We start from the raw sequence: 21028 nt of genomic DNA, 5'->3' as shown, positions 1-21028 counted from the left end.
TTTAACTTCGTCAATAACTTTTTCCTTTATTCAAATCATATTTTAATAAAATTTCATACAACAATAAACATAAATTAGTAAATAACGGAACAAGGAGCGGTAATATGGATAGACATCTCATCCTCATTTGTAGCTAGTTCTGTCAGACCTCGTTTTAAGATGTGCACGTAAGAGGTCATCCGCTAGCAGAGATTGCATCTTGCCTATTTCGTCACGCAAGTTTTTTTCTAATGCCGTGAACGGTACCGAATTGCAAGGCTTCGGAGATTTAGAATCTTTAACGATCTTTGTGGAGCATCTTGGCATGGGGACGTTAGAACATTGTGCAGAGAAACTCATTTTCGTCGAAGCATATTTGGGGCTGAACTGTGTCTTCATTGAACAGCAGCACTGTTGTTTTCTGGGTACTTCTAAAACCTTTGGTCTTGGCGAGGGTGTTTTAGCGGTAACTGGCATTCTTACGGTTGCTGATGACTCCGGTACGAAGGTAAAGTTTCGTGCATCCAAAGGAGCAAGCGGAGTCAATGGTGATTTTGGATCTGGAAATAATTTTGTTAGAGTTGATTTTTGAAATTTTGAGGTGGGAGAACTTACCTTTGTAGACACGTGTATATGCATCCATCTTAGTATTGATGTTTTCCACAGAAACCTAGATATCCGGCTAGCAGTTGAACTGAACAAAGGAAGCCCTTCCTGAGGGATGTCCTTGCTACTGAGATTAAATATTACAAATTTATTCAAATTAAAGCACTGGATTGATTTTATGCTTGACTTTCACCGGCTCATGCAAGGGATTATCTGTTACTAAATTGAAAACTCGAAGTAAACGTAATCAACAGAGGGAATAACCGGATTTTATAACGCTATTTTGGATGAAACGTTTCCAAAGAGGGTCTGCTGATCACATTGAAACAAATTTCGTAGGATTCCCCTCTATATTGTCTAAATTCGAACAGTTTTGTTTTTCTCTAGTGCGCACTATCAAATATTAATACTTTTTAAAATTCAAATTCAATTTTTGTTTGATCGTTATCCGAATTAAATCCATAAAATATAATACAAAAACATACTTAAGTAATTCTCCTTTCCAGAGGTCGAAAGACACTTCTCCTATGAATAAAATGAACTAAATAACGTATCAGATAGTCATAATAACTTTTCTCTTTCCACGCGTGTACAAAACTGGATCAACTGGAATTAACGTTACTAGGTTTGAAGGGCTGCCATGAAAAAAGTGAGACCTGAATTGTGTAGACATTTTTCTAAAGAAATCTTGCTCAAATTGTGTTCGCGCATTTATACAGTATGTTCACTAAGAACATGCATATCACCGTTTTCTTATTTATAAACATAGAGTGCTGGTAATCAGAATTTATATCCTCTAGTAAAATATAACGGTAGACTATAGGCCAAGTACGAGAAACGCTCTAAAAGGACGTTTCTCGTCTCCATAGAAAGGGCCAAAAAACGAGCCAGGTAAATACTCTCCTAGAGTCTCCTCTAGATTTCTCCTTTCTTCCACAAATCTCGGACAGTGGAAGAATATATGCTCTGGGTCCTCTGGGACTCCATCGCAATTTGGACAATCGGGTGAGGTCTCCAATTTAAACCTGTGAAGGTATTGGCGATATCTTCCATGCCCCGTGAAAAACTGGGTGAGATTATAATTAATCTCACCATGTCGTCTCCCCAACCACTCCTTGATGGCAGGAATGAGCCTGTGAGTCCACCGACCCTTTCCCGAAAGTTCCCGCCGCTCTTGCCATCTATTTATGGATCTCTCCCTCTCAGCGTTCCTCGTTTGCAATAAGGGAGAGATTGGCTTCGCATTGTATTATATATATTCGCCATCTCATCTGCCAAGATGTCGATCGGCATCATTCCAGAGATGACGAATGCTGCATCATCTGACACAGTCCTGAAGGCAGAGCATACCCTCAGGGCTGTTCTCCTGTAGACTGCACTCAGTTTGTTAGTGTTGACTGAGATCCGCAACGCCTCCCTCCAAACTGGGGTCGCATAGAGCATGATTGAGGTCACCACCCTGGTTATAAGCAACCTAGAGGTATGCCGTGGCCCTCCCACGTTCGGCATCATCCTCGCCAAGGCCATACCAGCAGTGGATGATTTATCACAAACATACTGTACGTGTTGCTTATAACTGAGCTTCCTGGCTATCATCATTCCCAAGTATTTGATGGTCGGCTTGGAAGTGATGATATGATTCCCGATTCCAACACAGGCGTAATTTCTCTTCTAGCCAACTTTTAACAGCGCTGATTGCCTCACTTGGGTATAACTCAGCATCTTCGAGATTCTTTGCGACAACAACCAGCGCTATGTCGTCAGCGTAACTCACCACTGTGACTTCCTCCGGAAGGGGAAGATTAAGTACATCGTTGTATATGAAGTAATGGGCCCAATACAGGACACCCGCGGGAACAACGTACTCCTGGGGTCCGTCATCGGTGTCATACCACAGCCTCCTTTCAGTAAAGTAACTATCGACGATAGCAGCGAGATAGGCAGGAGTACCAACCTTCGCTAGGGATTTCCGTATTAGATTCCAATTGGCTGAATTGAATGCATTTTTCATGTCCAGGGAGCAATGCTTGCTCATGGGGTCAAAAATTATAAGGCAACGCGGTACTGCGCTTCGGGTAGCCGAGGCACCCAGCGAGCATAGTTTTTTGTTGCATTAAAGGTGCACCAAGGCAGTCGCTTGAGCTCCGATAGTGGTATCAGCAAATCATCGAGGCCGCCCTTTTCGGGAAGCAGACCTCGATCGAGTGCTAAAACCCGAACGCAAAGTACCTACCGTCACTGTTAGCTTGGCGACCGCGTCCGCAAGTGTCGTCACCATTGCTTTGAGCTCGTGGACCTCGCGAGCCGCGTCTCGAGAAACCTCCGTGACCACGGGGCGTGCGAACACTTCGTGTACTTTGTCCATGGTGAGAGAGAGAGAGCAGAGCAGAAGCGGAACACTGGAGTGGACAATAATATAATTCTGTGATTTTAACAGAGACGGTCTCAGCTTTCCGATATTACAAGTCCTTCTATAAATTGATTAGTCATTGTAGCTTCTAAGATGCTTGCGGGACAGTCTAGAAATCGCTGCTCGCCAAACTTCTGCTCCGCTTCGCAGAATCCCAACCAACGATCAAGAATGCTGCCCGTCTTGAACACGAATACAAACTTAGGACTTACATCTGGAACTCCGCGGCTCAACTATAACGTCTGTGACGATGCACTCGGCCACATATTACATCCAAGACTGTGCGAAAGTCCAGTTGTGCTCCCTGCAACGATCAATTGCGTACGTGCAGCGACAACTTTCTCTGTTTCCATAGTGAAATTGAGTGCGATTATGATTCCCTTGCAGGCGCTGGCGAACCCACCTTTTTCTCCTTTGCTTATCCCGCGGGACTTCCACTTCGGTGTTACGTCACGAGGCAGGATCAGCTACGAACTGCGGCTCGTATTGGTACTTATCGCCTTCTTCTGAAGCTTCTCCTGCTTCAGCACATTGTGGATCACTTTCATTTGTTTTTCCATCAACCTGCAAGATGTTTCAAAGGCTTGCATGTGGTCCACGATATTCTCGGGTGACAACAGCGATCTGTCGTCAATTTTCATCTCCGCCCAAAGGGATAAAGGTGTAAACGATATCCTCCCTGTCTACTAAAGAATTGAGTTAGGTTGTAGCTAACTTCATCGTGCCTTCATTTAATTCATTTTGACACATTTGGAATAATTCTGAGTTCAGCGTCCTTTAGGTGAATCGTCCCATCTTTTTCACCACTTCAAAATAGCTTCACTTCGCCCTAATTGCCGATGATAAGTACAGGCTGAGTGATGTTTTAGGCGACGATCAGTCTGCAGCTGCCTTTACTGCCAAGGGTAAAAGGACAGTGGGGCTGTGTGACTTCATAAAGGAGCATAGGAAGATTGACCAGGACATAAGGGTCATGATAAGAGGCATTAGTTTGGCATACGGCAAAACCCAGGACGACAGGGGGGATAGCGGTCGAAAGAAAAAGTGAACCAGCGACTCAAGTAACGCCTGTTCAAAATACAAATGTGGAGAAACCGGGGAAGAGACTGCACGAAAAGCTGAACGGCTCAACAGGCCAGCAAACCCCAAAAAGGACAAAGGATTCAACTCCTAAAAAGGCGGAGCGCATGAGGACTACGACTGAAGTTGCCAGCGAAACTGTTGACCCCGAGTAAAGGGACCGGACCTCCAAAGGCGGATGTGGAAGCCTGGAGAAAAGTGGACGGAAAAGAAATGAGCGGAGGAAGATAAGACCGGAGGTAATTATCATTTCCAAACGAGGTCAAGTGTCATATCCTGACATTCTCAATAGAGTCAAGGCACATCTCGAACTGACCAACTTCAGAGACTATGTCAGCCGCATTAGACGGTCCCAGAAGGGAGATCTTATATTGGAGCTCAAGAAATTCAAGGATATAACTGCGGACAAATTCTGGAGCCAAATCGGAATATCGTTAGGATAGGAAGCCGACATAAGTGCTAACAGGCTGGAGATTTCTATAATCTGGAAGGATATAGATGAAATCACCACGAAGGAGGAGCTTCACGAAGCTTTGGAGAAGTAGTTCGATCTTGTCGGATTACAAGATTTAGCAGTGAAAATGCTGAGGAAAGCCTATGGGGAAACACAAAACCGCCATTATCAGTCTACCAGTAGAGACAGTACCCAAACTATTAGCAGCAGGGAGATTGAGAATAGGCTGGGTTATGCGTCGACTTAGGGCACAAGTGGCGTTGAAGCGATGCTTTAGATGCCTTGACTTCAGTCACATTTCGAAGGCATGCACTAGTCCAAATGGCAGGTCGAAGCAATGCCAAAGATGCTGAGTGGAAGGCCATATCAGCAAGGACTGAGGAGCTGACCCGAATTGCTTACTTTGCAAAAGGAAGGAGGATGTGGGCGATCGGCGCATTCCAGGCAGCAGCAGGTGCCCGGAATACAAAAGAGTCCTTAACACAAACCTCAGATGAGGTTGATACAAATCAACCACTACGAAGCCGCGCAGGATCTACTCTCGCAAACCATCCGCGAGCAAAACATCGATGTTGTCATGGAACAAACGGGCCAATCAGCGCTATGGGCTTGTTGAGAATAAGACTTCGAAGGAATAATGGAGCATCCGGAGGAAGGCTTCATCAGAGCCAAGGCGAAAGCCGTCCACATCTACATCTGGTATGCTTCACTTAGCGCTACACTTACCGAGTATGAGCCGATGTTTGTCGCTCTGGTTTTGGAAGCAAGAGGACGTTTGCGACTTTAATGACTGGGCTCTTGAATGGGGCAGCCGGACAACTAATGTGAGGGGCCGTGTTCTCTTCGAAGTATTCGTGGAGGTAGACGTGGTAGAGGCGAATGTTGGGGTCTCGTACGCTTTTCGTGGGAGGTACCTGTGGTCTATAATGAATCTGACATACGTCAGTGCCGCTTCTGCCAGTAAGGACTATACTCACAGTGACCACCAGGCAATCTACCAGCTTGGTTTCCGACGTGACCGCCCTGCAGTAGACGCAATTATCATGGTAGTAAACCTAGCAAAAAGCCCACTGATTTCTGGCGGCTGCTGTGTCATGTTGGCGTTGGATGTCAAAAACGCGTTCAACTCGGCCAACTGGAACAGAATTAAAGGGGCGTTGGTTGACATAGGTGTTTTCGGGTATTTATTGAATTTGGTGGAAAAGTATCTCTCAGAGAGGACTCTCTGGTACGGAACAGATGAGGGCCCCCAAGAGTACATGGTCATACCTTCTCGTCTCAGAGGGGACTGCCATTGTCGGCTTTGCTGATAACCTAGCTGTGGTTGTTACAGCAAAACATCTAGAAGATGTGGAGGATCGACGGAAACAGTAAGATCGGTAAAGTCCTGGCTAGAAAGAGTCGGGCTGATCTTGGCGGAGGCGAAAACGGAAGCGGTGTTAATAACCAACCACATGAAAAATAGCACTGTGAAAGTGAAAGTCCTGGAAGTGACAATTGACATCAAATTGAGCTTTAGGGAACACCTAGAATATGCATGCCAAAAGGCAGCCAGTACTGTGTGGGCAGGTGACCTTGGTTTGCCAGCTGATGGCTTTGAGAGTTTGCAATGGTTTTAGAACCACACCAGATAAGGCAGTATTGGAGGTGGCAGGCATGATCCCTGTCAACATTCTGGCGAAAGAAATAAGTGTACTGTACCATGCAAGACGTATGGAGGGAGAGACAGAGCGTAGAAATGTGGCAAGGTGAGAGTTGCATGATCTCTGGCAACGCAGATGGGGCGAGCCTACGAAGGGTCGGTGGACGCGCAGGCTCATTCCTAACATGAGGGTCTGGCTTGAGCGGAAATATGGGGAGACCAACTACTGCATTACCCAGTTCCTCACGGGACACGGCGGTTGTTACAGGTAATATCTTCACCGCTTTGGGTTGGATGATTCTCCGAATGGTTCTTGATGCGGTGGTATACCGGAGGATCCAGAGCATGTGTTGTTTCACTGCCCAAGATTTGCAATGGAGAGAAGGAGTCTAAACCAAATGTTGGGCAGGTGCGTAAGTCCAGAGAACTTAGTTGCGGAGATGCTGAGGTCTGAGGAGAAGTGGCTCACGGTTTGCTCGGCAATCGCGCAAATACAGGACAATAGCTGAAGGAACAAAGAAGGAGGAGAAGGACGACCTAAATGGTGGTTGGAGAGAAAATTCACCCGAAAGATGTGGGAGTAAATCATAGAAACTTTATTTTCATAAGCACTTCTCCACAGTTACAAGTGTGTGTAAAATGTGCTCGGTGACTGTAAACTCTACACAAATTACCCGACACAATATGTTAGAGAAATTGTCCTCACAATGTGAACGCCGCTAGTAGTCCTGTTATATCAGTTGATCTTTGTTTTCTTGCAATGTCACCTACATATTCTACCGAATTTTCTAAATATTATAAATTGTTGTTGCTGGGTGTTACCTGTTCAATTGAACTAAGCAGAATATGCATAGATAACTCTCCTACATATTTTTGACCATTTTTGATAAAATTCGTAGCTAATCCAAAGAGATATCTTTTAATATTATTGACGAGTGGCAAATAACCTTTACTAAAATAAAATGGAAGAATACCAACGTGCATATCGAGGTGATTTAATAACGAATTTTGACTACTGCAATGATTACTAACATTTATCTTTCAAGATGAGAAGTCACCATTGACTCCACTGACTCCCGTACCAGGAAATTCATTCTTCTTCGCTGTAACACCAACAAATAAGCCTAAAATATCTCCAACCCACAAAACTCCAAAAGTGCAGGACGCATCCTCACAGGACATTGGACCTGAATTATCTTCAACCGGAGAATCTCATGAAAAATCGGTCAATCACTCCCAGAATATTAAATTTTTAGTTACACCCGAAATGGCCTTAAAAGACAAGCACTTTGTTAATGATGTTGTTGGGAAGTACAATCTATCCCCGCATTACCCAAGCGCTAGAGCTGAAAATACCGAAAAAGCAGGGGCGAAGACCACCCCGAAAAAGAGGCCGCTGGTAATAGTGAAGACAGACATATCTCCAATAGTCCCGAAGCCACTATCTCCGAAAGTGCGGAAGATCCTCAATGAGAAAGGATTGCGGAAGTACATTCCATTGTTCGAGGCAGAAGAGATCGATTATGAAGTCTTCAAGTCTCTCACGGAGGAGGATCTGATGGAGATTGGTATTACGTCCAAAGCAGATATTGATGTGATTATGGGGGCTGTGTGCTTTTGGTTCCATACTGGCTAGTTCAATTTATCTTCTTTGTCAGATTATTTATTGCCTGTGTTTTTGTTATTGTTTAGATTTAAGATTGCTTGTGTTATTGTTCATAATAGGTGACATTACCAAATATTGATTTAAATTGGGAATCTTTTCAAAAACTTAGTAAAATCGTGATATTTAAGCCAAGGACATAAACTTTTCTTTAGTTGCTTTTAATTTCTCAGCTTACTTATTTTTTTTAAGAGGTGAAAATCTTCAAAAGACTAACCTCAAGTTTCACGATCTTTGAGAGCCAAGCTACCACTGAGATTCCCCCCTCCAGCAGCTTTCTTTGCATATTTACGTTCCGTTTTTACTAGAAGAAAACCATGTGGTCCACTCCAGCGCTTTGATTAGCTTCGCTATGGAATTGGCTATTTCTCAGTAGCTTATATCTTTAGGTAGCCTTTATGTTAGCAAGTCGTTTGGCTTTATTCTTTTCAGTCGTCTCATTATACTATATTGGCGATATCAGTCAATTTTCGGACTTCTTTATTCTCATGTGATCGTAGTCGGTGGCTATATTTATTGGTTGGTCTTTGATGACTTCAATAACCAACTACACTGTCAGGTCCCTATGCAGATCTTCATTATGAATGAACCCGCAAGCGTCTACTATGCTTCTAAGCACTTTATTTTGGAACGTTTGTATGACCTTCAGGTTTGATTGTTTGGCACAGCCCCAGAAATGGATGCCATACTTCCATATGGGCCTTAGGTTCTCTTTACAAATAGACAGCTTGTGGTCGATGGTCAGCTGGGCAATCCCTTTCCATTAGCCAGTACATCTGCCTGTATTTGGCATTTAGCTCGTCCTTTCTGAAGATGCGTCTTTTCCAGCTGAGCATCGAGTGTCATTCCTAAATATTTGACCTCACTCGGCTGTAGTACATCTTGTCCGTTTATGATGACTTTAACTGGATTCTCTTTTTTGTTCGAAAACTTAATGTTCTTTGATTTGATTTCGTTTAATTTTATTTTCCATTTCTTGATCTATTCTACAATGTTGTCAATAGCTATTTGTAACTTTATTTCTGCGTCTTCCGTAGTTTTACCCGTGTCGTCCGCAAATGTCATTTTTTTGACTTCAGCTATATTATTGGTATACAAGAAAAACAGCGCTGGGCCCATAAAACTCCCCTGCGGTACACCAGTTGCATTCTTTTTTCAGTTCATTGCAGGTTCCTTCGTATTTCACTTTGAATAGGCGCTCTGACGCATACGAAAAATTCTTCTGGGAGGTCCCTATGCAATTTATACAACAGACCTTGATGCCTCATCTTATCAAACGCCTAGGTGACATCGAGAAAAATGGCTGAACATACCTGCTTTTTTTCTATTGCATTTTTTTTCGGATTCGCGATCCTGCGCATCGATTGCATTGCGGAGTGCTTTCCGCGGAACCTTTGGAATTTGTGAGGTGGTATTAGATTTCGATCCACAATGATTTGCTTCAACCTCTTAAAGAGAAGCCTTTCAAATATCTTGGCTATAGTAGGGAGTAGCGGTATTGGGCTATACGATTCGACTCTACTTGGCTCTTTCCCCATTTTGTGGACCACTATAACTTCGGTCAGTTTCCATTGTCGAGGGGCCTATTGTAATCTAAAAGCTGCATTGATTATTTGTAATAATTTGACTAGACCCTTTCCTGGCAATTTTTTCAGTATCCTTCGCGTAATAAGTTAATATTCAGGAGCTTTATTAGGTGGCACATTTAGTTGTACACGGCGCGTTGGGTAATGGTTCACTTTTCTGACTGACGTTACGCATGTAGAGGCTTGTGTATTTAGAGACTGGAAGGTACTTTCTAGATACCTTATTCTGTGCAGAACGAACCCATTGCCCGTTTAATAGGTGGAATTTGATGTCTGGGTCTTTTTAGATCTTTCACAGCCTTCCACAGAGAGTAGCTTTTGTGTTTTTATGCTGCAAGATTTGAGGCATATCTACTGAAGGATTTGTTTCTATATTTGTTAATTAAGGTCTTTAACTTGTTTGTTAGAAAGTTTAGGGTTTTTTTCCTTTCCGTTGTGTGATTTCTTTGGTAAAGTTTGCGAGCTCTACGTTTCTGTGCAATTAGTTCGCTAGCCTCTGCAGACCAGTCGGTGTATTTTTTATTTAGTCCATGATGAGCAGGAGCCGCCTGTTGTATCTTCATTATTAGCAGATGGATCTCCTCCTCGAGTTGATAAGCAGTGTTGATTTGCCTGCCTATTCTCTTTGTGTATTAGTCAGCCTGGAAAGATAGGTTTTTCTCCTCGCTTTTTCGCTGACCAGCATCATAACTGGCCAGTGGCCGGACATTATACTTTCATTATTGACAACATGGATGTATTCGTTTGATATTCCCTTAGTTGCGAAGAAATCAATGACATTGGATGTTTTTGTTATGCCAATCGGTCAATATGTAAGCTTACCGCTGGAGTGGAAATTTTACTTTTCATCCTGCTTCAAATAACGCTCTGCCTCAGGATGTTATTAACCGAGACTCCCTGAATCCATTTTTTGTGTTAAAGTTACCTAAAGTAAAGGAGTTTCCGATCAAATGGAAGGGTCGACTTTGTTAAATGGTTGTACACCAATAGTCAAAAGCTGCATTTTTTCATGTTCAATTTTCTGTTCGTCCTGGTGTCTGATATCCTCTTTAACGAAGCTCACAGTTCCCCCTCTAGCTTGTCGACTGGTATGTGTTGTATGATATGGGCAAAGCCATGGATTTTTTAGCATTTTTTGGCCCCGTCAGGTGGCTTTCTGAGATAAGGCATATCTATATTTTCTCAGTACTAACAAAGACTTCCAGCACTTGTAGGTGCTGTTGCAATCCGTTTTCATTCCACGTTAAGATTTTCACATTTGTCATTTGGTTTCCTTGTTATATTTTTGTCTCCTTACGTTATACTGCCCAAGCTTGACAAAAATTTGTTTGTTTACTATTTGTTGCTCATCAACAAATGGTTCGGTCAAGTGAACAACAAATTCGGCGAAATTGTTTAGCCGTTGAAAATAGTATTGATTCCTTCTGATATTATGCCATCATCATCATAATCAACGGCACAGCAAAAGCTATCCCGATTTTGCGCCGAGGTTTAACAATTCGATATCCCTAAAAGCTGTCTGGCGTCTTGACCTACGCCATCGTTCCATCTCAGGCAGGGTCTGCCTTGTCTTCTTTTTCTACCATAGATATTGCTCTTATAGACTTTCCGGGCTGGGTCATTCTCATCTATACGGATTAAGTAACCCGCCCACCGTAACCTATTGAGCCGGATTTTATCCACAACTTTACGGTCATAGTATCGCTCATAGATTTCGTCATTATGTAGCCCACGGAATCGTCCATCCTCAACAACCAACAATTTTTCGAAGAATTTTTCTCTCGAACGCCGTCAAGAGATCGTAAGTCTTCTTGCTAAGAACCCAAGTCTCCGAGGAATACATGAGGACTGGCAAGATCATTGTCTTGTACAGTAAGAGCTTTGACCCTATGATGAGACGTTTCGAGTGGAACAGTTTTTGTAAGCTGAAATAGGCTCTGTTAGCTGCCAAAAACCGTGCGTGGATTTCATCGTCGTACCTGTTATTGGTTGTGATTTTCGACCCTAGATAGGAGAAATTATCAACGGTCTCAAAGTTTTAGTCTCCTATCTTTATTCTTCCCGTTTGACCAGTGCACTTTGATGTTGTTGGTTGGTTGATTTTTGGTGCTGACGTTGCCACCATATACTTTGTCTTGCCTTCATTAATGTGCAGCCCAAGATCTCGCGCCGCCTGCTCCATCTGGATGAGGGCAATTTGTACGTCTCGGGTCGTTCTTCCCATGATGTCGATATCGTCAGCATAGGCCAGTAGTTGGGTGGGCTTAAGGAGGATCGTACCTCTTGCATTTACCTCAGCATCACGGATCACTTTCTCCAAGGCCAGGTTAAAGAGGACGCATGATAGGGCATCCCCTTCTCGTAGACCGTTGTTGATGTCGAATGGTCTCGAGAGTGATCCTGCCGCTTTTATCTGGCCTCGCACATTGATCAGGGTCAACCTAGTCAGTCTTATCAATTTCGTTGGGATACTGAATTCTCTCATGGCCGTGTACAGTTTTACCCTGGCTATATATCATCTCTAATGACAGGGAGGTGTTTAGTTGATAGTCCGCCAGCGTGCTGTTGCGGGAGTCCAACACTCTGTGCGTAAACGCATTCACCTACCCTACTCCCAAAAAAAAAAAAAAATCCTATCATAGGTGGCTTTAAAGTTGATGAAAAGATGGTGCAACTAATGTCCATATTCCAAGTTTTTTCATCGCTTGCCGTAGAGAGAAAATCTGATCTGTTGCTGATTTGCCTGAAGTGAAGCCTCTTTGGTATGGACCAATGATGTTTTGGGCGTATGGAGCTATCCGGCCTAGCAAGATAGCGGAGAATATCTTATAGATGGTACTCAGCAACGTGATACCTCTATAACTGCTGCACTGCATGATATCTCCCTTTTTATGTATGGGGCAGATAATGTCAATCGTCAGGGATTGATTCGCTGTCCCGCACCTTGAGTTGATGAACCACTTGGTGTAACTGATCGCCTCCATATTTAACCAATTCGGCTGTAATTCCATTGGCTCCTGACGACTTATAATTTTTAAGCCGATGAATTGCACGGACTGTTTCTTCTATACTTAGTGGTGGCAGTATTTGTCCGTCGTCTTCAGTTGGCGGGACCTCCAACTCGCCGATATTTTGGTTTTTGAGCAGTTCATCAGAATACACAACTCATCGCTTTAATATACCCATTCTGTCGGAAATCAGATTCCCCTCTTTGTCTCGGCAGGATGAACATCGAGATGTGTAAAGGTTCATCCTGCTGACTTGTTGGACAAACTTCCGCGCCTGGCACGGTTGTTGCCAGTAGTTTTCGAGTTCACAGACTTATTGGTTCTCCCAGGCTTCTTTTTCCGTCTGTAAAGTCGCTTCTCCGCTCGAAGGAGTTCGTGATAAATCTTCCCGCGTGCCCGGGTCCTTTGAGAATGCAACATTACTCGGAATGCGGAATTCTCCCGTTCCGTAGCTAGCTTACATTCATCGTCAAATCAGCCTTTTCGACTCTTTTTACGGCTGGGACCAAGTATCTTTGTGGCCGTATTTATGATAACGTTCTTCAGGTGATTGTGAAGATCATTTGTTAATGCTTCATCTTCAGGATCTTTGTTGAGTGCGGTTATTGCGGCATTCATTTCCCTCTTATAGGGGTTGCGGAGGGCTGTGTTGTGGATGACTTCAGTGCTAACTCGCACCTGATTGTCAGAGGGGATTCTGGGCGGTTTTGTTATTCGAGCTCGGAGCACCATGGCAACGAGGTAGTGATCCGAGTCTATATTGGCCCCACTATATATTCTGACATTCATCAAGGCTGAGAGCTGGCGGCATTCAATCAACACGTGGTCAATTTGGTTGAAAGTGGTCCCGTCTGGAGAGGCCCATGTATGTTTGTGGACCGCTTTCCGCGCAAACCAGGTACTTCCAACAACGATTTCGTGTGACACTGCTAATTGAATAATCCGCAGTCCGTTATCATTTGTATTTTCGTGTAAGCTATGGGAGCCAACGTATCGCCTGAGTACAGGTTCCGTCCCTAGTTGGCTGTTAGAATCCGCAAGTATTATTTTCATATCATATCTGGGAGAGATTTCGAGGGTTCGTTCTACTGCCTCGTAGAAGGTATCCTTCTCTGAATTTGCAGCCTCCTCTGTAGGGGCGTGAACGTTAATGAGGCTTATATTTCTAAATTTGCCTCGTAAGCGCAGAGTGTATAGCTGTCCGCTTATGTTTTGAAAGCCGATAACAGCCGGTTTCATTTTTTGGCTTACTAAGAAACCTACTCCGAACACATGGTTTATTGGATGGCCGCTATAATATTATATATGCTGTAGTGATTCTTCTCCAGGAAACCAGTTCCTGTTCAACGCATCTCCTGTAACGCTGTTACATCAGGCTTATATTAGGACATGGTATCGGCTAGGTGTTTAGCAGCTCCATCTGTGTACGGGAAGCGAACGTGCCATCAGAAAATGCGCAAATCGTTATTCCTTTGTCGTTGTGTTATCCGTCCAGTCGGAGGCTCCTGTTGTGGCTTCATAACAAGTTGTTTTCCGTGTAGGATTGTCAGCCCTGGAGGACCAGTTGTTACAATTTGTCCCGTTTTTAGACGCAGGAGACTCGCTTTCATCCTTCTCCGTCTGCAGCTTTTCGTTAAGAAAGAGCTCCCAACGGTCATCACGTGGGGGTGGAGATAGCGTTTGGTAGTAGAGCTGTTGGTGTTGGTTCAGCAGGCGTTTCCCGGGTTTTATGCTCCATCGTGGGCATCAATCCACGTTTCGTCCTAGGGTCTATATTACCCTTTGACCACCCCAGAATGTCCAGCCTATATCGTCGATTGTGGAGAAATTTGCGCGCATTTCAGAGACCAAACCACTGTCGATAACTGTGAGGTCAGTCCCTATTGAATGTGCTGCTACCGTTGAAATTCAAAATATGTAGGTTGCTAGCTACATTTATACATCCAAAATATTCATTGCTTGTTGTAAAAGGGACCGCCTACTTTGATGATATGATGATGATTTAAGCCCCATCCCAATGGGCATGCTAGGTAGCTATAAGCGGGCACAAGGAGGAGCCATATGACTCGCTTTTATGTCACATTTTCTTGAGACCGTAGCTGTTGTAGAAGGACAAGGGGAGCAGAATCTAGCCGGCTCAGACCTTCAAAGGCAGCTACTGTACCCTATAACCAGGGATGTCTTTGAGGTTCTTGAAGAATTATTTACTTAGTGCCCTGGACCTGGCGTTACTTGGAGCGGCGCAATCAGAAAGAAAATACCTGAGGGACTCTTCGCAACTTCGGCAATACAAATTGCAACTTATGTCGAGTTTGGCGGCATGGTCTTCTATAGGTCAATACTCCGTGCAAACTGCCTTAATACAGTAATAGTGCGAGTAGACTCCCCCTTCAACAGTCGGGACGGAGACATCACCCACCGAGGGACTGTCAAAGGCTGAGCCCCACCCGACCAGTCTGTTGTCGTGCTCATTCCCTTCTATGTTTCTATGGCCGGGAACTCAGGGGAGTGTAACTTTGGGCATGTCGCCAAGACTGTTTAGCGGGTCTCTGCATTGTCACACCAGCATGGAGGAAGTTGCCATTGAGTATAAAGCCTTAGGGATGGCTTAGCTGTCGGTCGAAATGATCATGTTACTCTTGAATGGACCAGTCTTCGACAGACCTCCAGTATCGCAAGTGCCTCTCAGCTAGCTGTACGTATTTGAGAATGTTCTCTCTTCAACTCAGCGGATTATCTTTGATCCGTCGGTGAAAAATACTATCTCATAACTCTGCAGCACATCGCTGGTCTTTCACGCCGTCTTGATTGGAAGGCCCACTGCAAAATTCCGCTTGTCCTGTGGTTCTTCATCGATGATGTTAGTGTGGTTGTAATGATTCAATTATTTTCAATATCTACCACTAGCTTTGCTATTTCACTGTAGAAAGCGGCCTGAACACTCACAATTATCACCTGTAGAAAAAATCTACTGAAGTGCTAGGATGCTACCATTCAAGATATCATCATCAGATAATCACAGAAAACCAATCTATCGCCAAAAATCTATATTGTTTTGAAGTTTGGCAGTTGTAGGTAGTTTTTGGACTCTCTGATAAATAAGGAGAGCAAGTCAACTTTTTTCAACGTAATCGCTTAAGACAGATCCCGTTATTTCCACTAAATAACTAAAAAAAAAATCAGATAGAATCAGTGCAATAAGCCACTGCTAAGTTTATTGCATGTTGAGTTTTGGAAAAAAACAAAGTAGAAACTCAAAAATAACTCCTTAAATATCGACTTTAACAATACAAAAAAATACAAGTTTTTATACATACATCACTTATCAATATTTTAAACGAAGAATACACTGTCTACCCGATTAACTCCACATTCTATACAAAATTATACCAGATTCTTCCTCACCATCTTCGTTTTTTAGCCTTTGCCTCGCTCGGTAGCGAGGTCGACCCCCAAAAAATAGCAGATTATTTTACCGAATTATTGAAGTTACTCTTCAAAGAGTAGTTTCGTTTCTTTATTCTAATATAATTTAATTATACTCTAGAAAAGAATATTAAATTGACCGTTTTAATTTGGTATCTCTCAATCTTAAATTCAATAATATTATACGAGTATCACACTGCTGTCTGTTTGTCTGTCCCGACACCGTGATTAGGCCCTATTGTGCTCTGATTACGTCCTTTAGTCCCTTACTTTTGATACTAACATCGACTTTCTCCTCTTTCTTTCCGGCTTCTTTGATAGACGTTGCATTGATAATGTCGGCAATTTTTGCTGTTTTTTTACGTGAGAGGATTTCTTGTGATGTCTTTTGGTAGGTTTCTGTCATGAGTTTATGCACCTCGTCCATGAGACGGGGAATATCGTCTACTGTTAGACCTTTGGTGGGAATGGCTGGTAGTGCAGTGATTATAATTTCACCGGAATTGAGTATTTGTTTTTTGCTATTGAGGAATGTCATGTATGAACTATATACAACCGGTAAGATAGGAATTTGGCCTTCTATGGCCATGTGGAATGCTCCTTTTTTGAATGGATGAATTTCGCCGGTGTTTCTTCGTGTGCCTGTAAAGGGATAAAAAAAAAACGATATTATCAGAAGCACTCAGAAAGGATAGAGGAACATATTAATAACTATGTACAATAGACACTCGAAATAGCGAACAGTTCCAAACAGCGGTAATCCGCAGCTCCAAGCACTCAGACCCTTGCCCATTGGACTAACCCTGGAGATCGCCTATTCATTGGCCTCTCGCTGACGGCGTTCACGAATCTGGGAACATTCGCCAAAAACAAAAGGCGCACATTCTTCATTGAAGAAAAACCTATCAAGGTATTTTCGTCTGAAGTCTGAGGCTGGGCAGCTGCATATGAACTGCAGGGCCGTCTCTTCTTCCTCCTCGCATTGGTTGCATATGGCCGAGACCGCCACTTCGATTTTTTTCCATATGGTAGTTTAAGGGGCAGTGTCCCCCTAAGAGCCCTAATAGGGTTTTCATGTCCCACTTCTTAAGGGACAAGGGCCCCGGGTTCCTTCACAAAAATGTTCGTCTGCAGGCAGAAGTTCAAATTTCTCCATTCGGCTGCGTGAATGCTTGTCATTTCCTCTCTCATAGTAGATTTGACGGTAGATGGCCAGATGCCAAAAACTGGTTCTGGCCCCTCGAGCCAGTCTGTCAGCTTCCTCATCACCAGCGATGTTTGAGAGGCCTGACACTCACATCAGGAATGTTTCGTCCAGTCGGGCAAGCTTCTGCAGCATCTGATGACAACTCCACACCAACTGGCTTAATATGTCGTTGCTGTCTAGTGCTGATAATGCTTCCCGACTATCGGAATAAATTCGAATTATGGGACCCCTCCATTTTTGCCGTAAAAATTCTTTTGCTGCTAATAAAATGGCATATACCTCCGCCTGGAATATGGTTGTCATTTTTCCGAGGGTTCGGGCCAGTTCTATAATCGGATTTCTCGAAAACACCTCTACGCCCGATCCGTTTTCCACCCTGACCCGTCAAGATTATTAAGTCTGTAAACCTAAAAAAATCCTTGGCCTTTTATCGACCATTCTTCTCTTTTGGTGATTACGACGGAATTGGTCTTTTCAAAGACGTATCTGGAAACCATATGATCGGCGGGCATCAGAGCCCCCTGATGTTTGCCAAGAAATTTCCAGATGGACACATGACGGTCTTGCCACGCGCCAACAATATCAAGCCTATCTGCGTCATTAGCTGCTTCCCGTTTCACCTCCAAATGGGTTGGGGGTAAGTTTAGAATAGCTTCGAGCGCCACAATCGGCGCACTACTCATTGCACCAGTAATATTTAGGCAACAGAGCCTATGAATCTGCGTCAGTAACTTTCTGTGATTAGCAAAGTTCTGTCTGGGCCACCAGACGATGCATGGATACATCAAAGTGGATTTTATTATGGATGTATACATCCAATGAATCCGTTAGGTGAAAGTCCTCGGGTCTTACCTACCGCAGTCCCACACCAGCAGAGCAATCTGTAACAGTTTTTTGGTATTGTTTCTGGATATGGTGCTTTTACGTTAACTTGGGAGTCGAGATGTACTCCTAAATATTTGACTGTTTGTCCTGCCAGGGTGGCTAGCATGTAGCTGCCCCACAACATAACATAACTAGTCCAATCTTCGTAGCATTCACCGTGAGTCCATAATGGAAGCACCAAGGATGTGTGGATTACATGTAGTATTGCATTCAGGCGGTCACATATTGTGTCCGCTAACTTGCTGATAATTATTACGGCTAGATCATCTGCAAATGCTTGTGCGAAGACCTTTGTGCCTTCCAGGAGCCATAGCAAGGTGTCCATTACCAGGAGCCATCACAGGGGGCAACCCCTAAGACATCCTGCCTCAATAGACTTCTGTCCGACCAATATGTAGATCTTTCTCCACTCTAGCATGTCAAGGATCCAACTGATTAACAGCGGATCGATTCCATGCTGTATTGCCGCGATACGAATCGCAGCGAATGAGACATAATTGAAGGCGCCTTCGATGTCCATGCATGCGTCTAAGGCGTATGCTTTATCGGACACTGCCTTCTCATTTTTTGCCGTTAGCTCATGGAGTGCTGTCTCCGTGGGTTTTCCTTTCTGGTAGGCCTGTTGCCTACAGTGAAGTTGTCACTTTGGGATATATGTTTCACTTATGACTCTTCCTGTCCTTTTAGCAGAAAGGAAGTTAAACTGATGGGTCGGAAGTTTGCTGCGTCTATGTACTGCCTGTTTTCCTAGTTTGGGAATAAATATTACCTTCACATCACGCCAGCTGGTTGGAATATAAGCGTGTGCCAGACAAGCGCGGTATATATTCCGAATGTGTAGACCCAGGGCATCCATTCCCTCTATTACTAGAGCAGGAATAATGCCATCCGGACCTGCAGACTTGTATCTACGGAACGAATTAAATGCCCATTTCACTCGCTCCAGTGAAACTCCTACTTTTAAGGAGATTTACAAGATGATTCTTGAGGCGTACGGGGAATCTGCTCTACCCTACTCACAAATTTCGAGGTGATTAAAAGCCTTTAAAGAAGGCCGGGAAAGGTTCAACACGAACAACGCTCAGCGCGGCCGTTAAGCAGCAAAACCGCAAACAATGTAACTCATGTTGAACTTCGATCGTCGATTGAGTGTCACGATGGTTGCCAATGAATTGAACTTGTCGTCTACTAATGTTACTGAAGATTTAGCGAAGAGGAAAGTGTGCGTCAAGTTCGTGTCCAAGGTGTTGTCGGACGATCAAAATCATCTTTTGGTCGAGCGGAAATGTCAGGTGAACTTTTGCAACGTATTGAAACTGGACCTAATTTTTTGGGTAACGTCATTAATGCTAATGAAATCTGGGCTTTTCAATGCGACCCAGAAACAAAACGACAAAGCCCTGAGTGGGACACCAATCAGCCTCCCAAGCCGAAAAAGGCAAGAGAGAGCAAACCAAAAGTGAAAACAATACTCAATCTTTTCTTCGATAGTAAAGGAGTGGACCATACGGAGTTTGTTTCTAAAGGACAGACAGTTAACGCTGCCTATTAAGTGGAGGTGCTAGAAAGACTCCGAAAAAGGGTCAACAGAACGAGAAAAGATATCGTCGCTACCTGGAAACTCCATCACGACAACGCGCCTTGCCACAACGCACTACTAGTCCGCAAGTTCCTCGCCAAACACCAGATGACAACGCTGCCCTATCTCCCCTATAGTCCTGATGTCGCCCCAGCAGACCTCTTTTTATTCCCTCTGATTAAATCAGCCCTGAAAGGAGTACAATTTTCGTCCATAGAAGATACCCAATCAGCCGTGATGAAGACTTTGAGCGAACTCTCCGAAGACACCTTCCAGGGCACGTACCGGCCACGGTAGAGTCGCCAGAAAAAAATATGTGCAGGCCCAACCGTTTCTTTAAATCGCTTGAAACATGTCCTGGAGTGGAAAAAGTGTCATTAGTGCAAAAAGTAAAAGAAATTCTTTGACTTATCAGCGCAACTGGAGTCGAGGGAGCAATAAAACGAATGAAATCGAGGAAAGCAACAGGACCTGACGACATTGCATCTGAGCTCTGGAAAGAGAAGAGCTGGGACCTAACACTATGGCTCAGTGAACTCTTTAGTTGGGCTATTTAAGAAGGTAGAACACCATCTGACTGGCAAGTGAGCACCACAGTTCCAATATGGAAAACGAAAGGTAATCCAGCACAATGTCCAAATTACCGTCTGATTTTGTCACTTTGACATTCTTGAAATAACCGTGAATCAAGCCAGATTTGTCAAGAACTGTGGAACTTCCGACGCAATACACGCTGCGCCGTTACTCATGAAGGAACACCGTGAGAAGAATCGCCCTCTTTACATTGCATTTCTGGATCTAGAGAAAGCGCTTGATCGTGTGACACACGAACTTATCCTGGTATGCTCTAAGACAAAATTTAGTGCCAGTTCAATTGCTCTACTACGATCCGACAAATGAAGTTAGAAGTATTGCGGGTGTATCAAAACCCCTTTGTGTCTCTTTTAGTGTTTATCAAAAAAGCGTCCTCTTATCATTCCCCTTTGTTTTTGTTATGGACACCGTCACACGAGACATCCAACATCCAGCGCCCTATACACTGCTTTATGCAGATGATGTTTTCCTAGCATCTGATAGCAAAAATGGTCTCGAGCAACTTGTCCAAAAATTGAATGATCCCCTCATGCAACACGGTCTCAAATTGAATCTAAACAAAACTGAATTTTTGACGACCGATCCCTATGAAACAGGCACAATTACTGTTAGCGGCAGTGACCTGCCCAGAACTGAGCAATTTAAAAATCTCTGGTTAATGCTATTGTGGCGCAGCAGGGTTAGGACCTGTACCACCCCAGAAGCTGGCTATTGCATGGAAACTCGAGCAACTTATCCAACAGGGTATCTGCAGACCTTCAGACAGCTGTTGGTCTTCCCCACTCCATATGGTCCATAAGCCAAACGGCGAATGGCGCCCCTGTGGGGATTATAGAAGGCTAGACGCACAGACTGTTGCTGACCGATATCCTATTCCACTCATCCACGACTTTGCGCATCATCTCGCAA

The 21028-nt window shown here is 43.9% G+C and overlaps 3 protein-coding genes across 5 annotated transcripts in view; 1 reads left to right on the top strand and 2 right to left on the bottom strand.

Annotated features, from left to right (window-relative positions):
- On the bottom strand, nt 1–1228 carry LOC119655343. Of its 2 annotated transcripts, none has more exons than XM_038061192.1 (3): nt 1071–1228; nt 595–712; nt 1–539 (listed from the first exon to the last, which is right to left on the bottom strand). In XM_038061192.1, exons 2-3 carry the CDS (start codon nt 620–622, stop codon nt 124–126), a joined length of 444 nt encoding a protein of 147 aa, XP_037917120.1. In that variant the 5' UTR covers nt 623–712; nt 1071–1228; the 3' UTR covers nt 1–123. The 2 variants fall into 2 exon arrangements, with proteins under 2 accessions (XP_037917120.1, XP_037917121.1); XM_038061193.1 differs by having other exon boundaries at nt 595–709; nt 1071–1219.
- A 5648-nt stretch (nt 1229–6876) lies between these two features.
- LOC119654990 lies at nt 6877–7969 on the top strand. The gene is made up of 2 exons (XM_038060655.1): nt 6877–7161; nt 7218–7969. Exons 1-2 carry the CDS (start codon nt 7134–7136, stop codon nt 7805–7807), a joined length of 618 nt encoding a protein of 205 aa, XP_037916583.1. The 5' UTR covers nt 6877–7133; the 3' UTR covers nt 7808–7969.
- A 7643-nt stretch (nt 7970–15612) lies between these two features.
- The window catches only part of LOC119653827 (1-acyl-sn-glycerol-3-phosphate acyltransferase beta), a 79364-nt gene continuing 73948 nt past the window's right edge, over nt 15613–21028 (bottom strand). For both annotated transcript variants that reach the window (XM_038058870.1, XM_038058871.1), the window contains exon 4: nt 15613–16496. In XM_038058870.1, the coding sequence (XP_037914798.1) occupies nt 16090–16496 (407 nt within the window). In that variant the 3' untranslated portion in view covers nt 15613–16089. The remainder of the gene's footprint in view (nt 16497–21028) is intronic.

Source organism: Hermetia illucens, chromosome 4 (genome assembly GCF_905115235.1).
Source record: "Hermetia illucens chromosome 4, iHerIll2.2.curated.20191125, whole genome shotgun sequence".
Classification (NCBI taxonomy): Eukaryota; Metazoa; Arthropoda; class Insecta; order Diptera; family Stratiomyidae; genus Hermetia; species Hermetia illucens.
This window is presented reverse-complemented; position numbering and strand designations above follow the sequence as displayed.

Excerpts from the sequence above, each read along its gene's own strand:
- LOC119655343 (XM_038061192.1), bottom strand. The coding sequence starts at position 622 with ATGGATGCATATACACGTGTCTACAAAG. Across the intron at positions 540-594 it reads ATATACACGTGTCTACAAAG|ATCCAAAATCACCATTGACT; the intron begins GTAAGTTCTCCC and ends AATTATTTCCAG.
- LOC119654990 (XM_038060655.1), top strand. The coding sequence starts at position 7,134 with ATGGAAGAATACCAACGTGCATATCGAG. Across the intron at positions 7,162-7,217 it reads ATACCAACGTGCATATCGAG|ATGAGAAGTCACCATTGACT; the intron begins GTGATTTAATAA and ends TTATCTTTCAAG.